Here is a 6,502-nt window from a genome sequence, read left to right as displayed (position 1 = left end):
TTGATGTATGCAAGGCCCTATCATCGAATTTAGAACGTTTCTGATATGTTGGGCTTGAGAATGCACATTAAACATATAGGAAAGACATGTGAGGTGTGTGTATATGTGCCTGCGTTCGTTGTGCCTACGTTCGTACATATGCGTTTAGTCGTCTATGTTGATATGCGCACTGCTTTATTAGCATATACGTGCGTTAGTGTGTACAGATACCAGATGCTAGTAGACACGCTGAACTTACAAGAACTGTTCTTCTTGCTTTCCTGCCTGGAGTGTTACATTCGCATGTTCGAAACAGATTTGTAGGAAGGCATACCGTAATGTTCGCTTGCTATTCACTGGGTATCGAAATCAGCCACAATATGATTTCATAATCGAAAAATCACACTAAGTATGCTTGCTAGGCGCTGATGTTCTTGCTTTTCACACCACGTAAAGTAGCAATACACACGCAGGTGTATCTAATCAGTATCAACAAAACAGACCAGCACCAGCTGATGCACCGGATTGGCTCGCAGAACCGGTTGCGCTCGACTTCGAACCATTCTCGCGTCCTTTCAGTCGATTTTAGAGGATTGCTCATGACGAAGGCATATTTAAACACAGAAAATACACGTTGACGTTGCGTATATAAAGATTAATCAGAAACCATTTACACGTAGCCGAGAAGAAACAATGGCCAACAGAATTGAAAAGCTTCGTTTGTTAACCACATTTCTACATAATTAAATAATGCGATTGAATGTGAGCTACCCTCTTTTCTATCAGACTCGCGTGAATTAAATATCTATACGTGGATAGCGCTCACTATCCGCAATCGCGCAGCGAATAAACATATACTCCCTTTACACTGAACACTATGTAGTATCCAATAAAAAGACATCTGTCAAGCACACGAGCGCAACGCAACTGTACCCCATCTCTGCTCTAAGTAGTGCACATATTTGGTGTATCATCTATAGCGCAGATAACTCTCGTATTCTGCGATTCTCAAGTGAACGCAGATTTGCGACAATGATGCGTTAATCAACAAGTGAACATGAACTATTACATCGGCAAAGTGACACTGATGTGTAAATCAACAAGAGAGTATGAATCATTTGGACATCGGCAAAGTGACACTGATGTGTAAATCAACAAGAGAGTATGAATCATTTGAACATCGGCAGAGTGACAATGATGTGTAAATCAACAACAGAACATGAACCATTTGCACATCAACAAAGTGTTGTGATATCGGATGGATGCGCAGGTCTCGGTACTGTGGTCTAAATATGGAGAAAAGCAGGCGTAGTATAAGCAAGCCACGAGAAATTAATTTGACGGCGCAATGAAATTCCGAGTCGATTTGCGTGAACAGACCTGGTCCTTTAGCAAGATTGTAATGGTCTAGCAGTTTCCGTTTAGCCTAAAACCGCACTTGCCCTCTAGCAGTCATACATGCATGTGCGTATCGTTCCGGAAGCTACACAGGGTTAGTTCGGTCAAGAAAAGGCAAGTTAGTGAGATTTAAAACAAACCATCCGATTATCGTTTCTTTCAGAGAACCAGCGATAACATTCAGCAATGCATATTCAGCATAATCTGATATGAAACGAGAAAAGGTGCTGTACGTACAATATAATAGCGACGGGACGAGAGAATATCGCATACAAATATGCAAAAGAGACTGTTGTATTTCATTTCAAAAGCCTATAAACGTATTGGATAGAGCATATACTATTACGCTATATAATCCTGTGCTTATACTAATTTATTCCTATATCTAAATAAAATGTTCAGGGTGCAAACCAACATTTGATAGTGTCTAATTCAAAACCTCCACCTCCATATCTTCATTTAACAGCAACTCGTCCGAGTCTGCATGGCTGAGATGTTTCTTCGAGGCCCACATAACAGATGCAAGTAAAGTACTGTACAATAGACCCGCTACATACGAAGCCAAAGCAGCCATCCATACATTCAGACCTAAGGAATCCACGAAATACCCGAACGTGAGTGCAAAGACACACACACTCACACATCCTAACGTCATAGGACCTACAGCACTCATACCCAGCTTGGCTCCTTTTGATAACCACAAACTGACCATTGTAGTCAGGAATATGCTGGGAAACGTGGAGAACACCCCTGCGGCGACCTCATTAACCTTCGACAGAAGTACAGTGACCGCAGTAGCCACCCCGGCGAAGCAACCACGCACAATCAACGTCTTCACAGGTGTTTTCTCTTCTGGCATATCCGTCTTGGGATTGGGGAGAGCGTGATTACGCTCGAAGGTATAAAAAGTCGCGCTAAAGCCTATGAGCAATAGAGCGGCCACACTACAATACCCTACTACAAGCATGCGATCCTGACTGACATCCTGGAGTGAAAACACAGAGAACAATGCGAATATGAGCCATGTTATCAAACTCGCGGATATGGTTATAGCCAAACCCTTATTCGAGCTTATACGCTCATCTAACCTCGGAGGTAGATATTTCCACACCATGAGAAATGTGGACGTCACAAGCAGGCCAACGGGGACCGAAGACATAGCCTTTGATAGTTCTTTTGTGTCGGATACAGACCTGGCTATGCCTATAGCAGCAGGTATGATTGTGGTAGGGGTGGTTTCAAATATACCACCCAAAAGCCCACCCATTCGCTCCACACCGTATGTCGCGCATACTGCAACGACTGCCGCGAATATGCACGCACCAAGCACCGACAGGATAAATGTATCCTCCATTGTAACTTTGAGATGTAACTTTGAGACGTTTGATTCAAGTGAGGTAGTGTCGAGTACTGGACGTAAGCAACGCTATTTTATTCCAAGTATGTTTGTCAATATGTGTACATATCGGTGCAATGCATATATGCTATTTATATAGCTCGGGCACTCAAGCTCGGGGTATTGAATATAGTTAAATCTGCTTTGTATTTCAAGCTCCAGTACATTTAGCACAACAGCTCTAGCTGGGCCTGTCCGGCGCCCGGAAATTGTCACCAAAAGGCAAAATGCAACTGGAGCATTTTAGACCAGCTGTGGTTACATTTTTCATTACACACATTTACATCATAGCTTTTTCTGCCGGGTTTCTTCATGTGATCAGTGATAAGGGAGAGGAGATAAATAAGAAATAAAAAATAAAAATAAAAACAAAATTCATGCATGATGACCTGGTGGGGACTTGGGGCTGGTAAATAGTATTGCTGTATTGACTACTACATATATGTCTTCTACTTGTCTACATAGACTTCTGAAAATTTTAAATCATTGCTACCGTTATTATAGATATTTCAAGTTGGGACGTGTGAGTAAATACTGCACTTGGTTTTCCTCGGAATACAACGCACTTTCAGAATTACGTTATTACGTATACTGGTAACTACGTAATCTATTAGTCTCACACAATCATTCCTTTTTTAAGATATCGTACGATGCCAGAATTCTTTTCTTTCAAAGGTTTGGCAGATTGATTACGCAGCGCGCATCATTTAACGACACGAGTAGCAACGCAACCTTCTTGAGAATACGTTCTATAAATCCTGTAAGAGCAGCTGATAAGTTCTATAAATTCTGAAAAGAGCAGATAGTGTGTCAGGTGTATACACATTAAACGTATTTAAGTAAATATTATGGCAGAGACACACAACTGCAATGCTGTGTAGTGAGTAGACAGTATCCAATGAGTTGTAATTTTTTTTCTTCGATGTTAAGTCATATAACCTCCAAAGCTAAAGTTGTTCAAAGCTGTTCCGTTCATTTGCAGCCCCAACAGTATCGAATGAGCTGTACATTATTTCAGTTAGTCATACAATCTCTGACGGACCATTGTATGACTATAATATATGCATGTCTGAAGTTTTTTTGAGAGTTGGCTTACTAGTAATCAATCAAAAATTCGAAAGTGCAATGTAGCACTAATACAGCGCTGTGCTTTGCCTTAATGTGGCATTGTCTCATGAGTCTCAATCAAAGCTATGACATGATAGTGTACTAGTCGCAATACATCGCGGATGCCGACAGACCGCTGCCAAACTATTGACAATTAGACGTCCCTCCAGAAACCCAAATCAGGTCTCGCACTCGCTGATGATGCGGTAAACCCCCCGAGCTGGCTGCATATAAACCCAGAGTTGGCTGCATTTAAACCCAGAGTTGGCTGTATTTAAACCCAGAGTTGGCTGCATTTGAACCCAGAGTTGGCTGCATTTGAACCCAGAGTTGGCCGCATACCGTCTGGTGGGGGCGGGGAACGGAAATCAGAACCCTATACCACTTCGCCACTGCTTAACGCGAGCTAGCTCATGCACCCGGTGACCAAAATCATGTCTGTTTGCTATTGTAGACCAAAATCAGTCTGTTTTCTGATGTTGACTAAAATCAGGTCTGTTTCTGTTGTAGTGCGAGTGGCTGGATACAATCGCCAAGTCTCCCGCTGCGAAGACAGGACATCCGTCTTGTGCAACCAAAACCCTCCACACGCCTGAGCTGGAGTGATGGCCTCGTGCAACACAACCCTCCGTACATTTGAGCAAGTGTGCTGGGGCTATCACATGGACCTGTACGGCTTATGGTTCGGCCGTAAGAAATGCATTGCAATAGCCCACACTGCACCCGACCAACTGCGTTACCCATAGGCCATGGTCCAGTCTGCCGCGCAGCAGTATACCTTTCGATCGCCCCCGTCTCTACATGTTACGTGATCGCCAACTTAACTTTAAATGATTCTTGATCGTCTCTTCTACACGTTGCGCCTGTGTGTGCCTTCATTTAGGGTACAGAGTCGTACGTATATGGTGTGCGTTGGTATGTCCTTTGATTGGCGTTCTTTTTAAGTCTGCTTTTGTGCTCCTAGCCTGTCGAGCACTGTGCACATGTGTGTGCCATTATTATAACCTTTGTATGTGTTGGTGAGCCATTATTATATTATTATAGCCTTTGTATCTGTTGGTGAGTCGTTATTATAAGCTTTGTACGTGTTGGTGTGCCGTGGTTGTAAGTGAGAAGGTTGCTCACATCAGCATAGTTTGACCGTTGCCTCTATCCCCGTCATCGGCATCTTCGCGGTTTTGCCTCTTTCTGCTGCTTTGTATCCGTCCGTTGCCCTGACTTGCCCTCGCCTTATATATATTCTCGTACTCCTGTTTGTGATTACATAATCCGTACACGCGAGTTTAGCAAATACCATACATACAAATTGTATCTACCGAATATACGTAGCACCTACTACACATAAATGCACACCCCCGGATACAAACGCACGACGCATGCCTAAGAGTGTGAGAGTACACACACATGGAATACACCTTGAATTGTGTTGTAACTAACTACACACATGGCATATACCTTGAGTTGGTAGCAGAAGGCTTCGCTGGGGTGTATGCAGAATCTGTACGACTGGATGACCTTGAAGGCGTCTTCGAACGATGTGTTGTAGTACTCCATCCCATACGCAATCACCAATGCCGCACTGCGTGAGATCCCTGCGTTACCATGCACCAGCGCTTTTGTGCCGTTGCGTTGGGCTTCGTTTATGAAATCACGGAACTGTGAGCGGAATTCAATGCGATAAGACGTTAACGTTTGGACGGGTACGTGGTGTCATCGGGGATGGGAGGGGATGGGCAGCCCCTCTGAACAGCCAAGTCACATCGAGGCTATCAATGGACGGGGTAGCACCCACTCAGAGTTGAGGTCTAGTCTGAATCATGGGATATATATATATACAGAACTTTTGACGATCCCCGGCAGCCCAGTAAGGAACCAACGTGATGCAAGCAAACTCGCATACCATGGGGATGGATACACTTGTATAATGATCAAGGCTTATATGACTGCGTACCAGACACGCACAGAGAAGACAACATGCACATGTGAGGCATACATTACATACCACAGGGAAGTGGTGGATGATGTTCTCCTCCGGGTCATCCGCGACGGTCAAAACCAGATACTTGAACCTGTCTGGTGAGTTCGGTCGTATCACACACGCTTCTTTGGTGTGCCGAATGCACACCACATGCGTCACATTACACCGCTCTAATCGCTCGACATTCTGACGCAGAGCACACGAGTATGGTCCTATATGTGTACCAAAGAATACGACAGGTGACAAGAATATATACGTTTTGTATAATCATCGTTATGTAACATTTTCAAAGTACCATCGTGCAAGGAGTATATATTCAGTAGAATGATACACATGTTTTGGGATTAGTAGAAGTGAATACCTATTTATACATTTTAGATGTTTTACATTGCACAAATGCATAGACGTGTTCTCATAACCTCATACATAGTGATAGACCAATATTAAAAAAAGAATCGAATATCGCTAATTGAACATATGTATTTGTATTTATGGGTACGAATATATATATATATATATATGTATATATCAAATATATACAAACACACACACTAGCTCTCTTTCATATATATATATGTATAGATATATATATATGTGTGTGTGTGTGTGTGTGTGTGTGTGTGTGTGTGTGTGTGTGTGTGTGT

The 6,502-nt window shown here is 42.9% G+C and overlaps 2 protein-coding genes across 3 annotated transcripts in view; both read right to left on the bottom strand.

Moving 5' to 3' along the window:
- Window positions 1-1,402: 1,402 nt before the first annotated feature.
- On the bottom strand, window positions 1,403-2,829 carry SARC_08104. Of its 2 annotated transcripts, XM_014297924.1 has the most exons (2): window positions 2,053-2,829; window positions 1,403-1,462 (listed from the first exon to the last, which is right to left on the bottom strand). In XM_014297924.1, the coding sequence occupies exons 1-2, from the start codon at window positions 2,729-2,731 to the stop codon at window positions 1,425-1,427; spliced, it is 717 nt and encodes a 238-aa protein (XP_014153399.1). In that variant the 5' UTR covers window positions 2,732-2,829; the 3' UTR covers window positions 1,403-1,424. The 2 variants fall into 2 exon arrangements, with proteins under 2 accessions (XP_014153399.1, XP_014153400.1); XM_014297925.1 differs by lacking the exon at window positions 1,403-1,462 and having other exon boundaries at window positions 1,734-2,829.
- A 763-nt stretch (window positions 2,830-3,592) lies between these two features.
- The window catches only part of SARC_08103 (hypothetical protein), a 3,972-nt gene continuing 1,062 nt past the window's right edge, over window positions 3,593-6,502 (bottom strand). The window contains exons 2-4 of the mRNA XM_014297923.1: window positions 5,883-6,070; window positions 5,336-5,536; window positions 3,593-5,130 (exon numbers count right to left, since the gene is read on the bottom strand). Coding sequence (XP_014153398.1) covers window positions 5,002-5,130; window positions 5,336-5,536; window positions 5,883-6,070 — 518 coding nt within the window. The 3' untranslated portion in view covers window positions 3,593-5,001. The remainder of the gene's footprint in view (window positions 5,131-5,335; window positions 5,537-5,882; window positions 6,071-6,502) is intronic.

The sequence above is a fragment of the Sphaeroforma arctica genome (assembly GCF_001186125.1).
Source record: "Sphaeroforma arctica JP610 unplaced genomic scaffold supercont1.698, whole genome shotgun sequence".
Classification (NCBI taxonomy): Eukaryota; class Ichthyosporea; order Ichthyophonida; genus Sphaeroforma; species Sphaeroforma arctica.
Note: the sequence above shows the minus strand (reverse complement) of the source record. Positions and strands in the feature narration are given on the sequence as shown.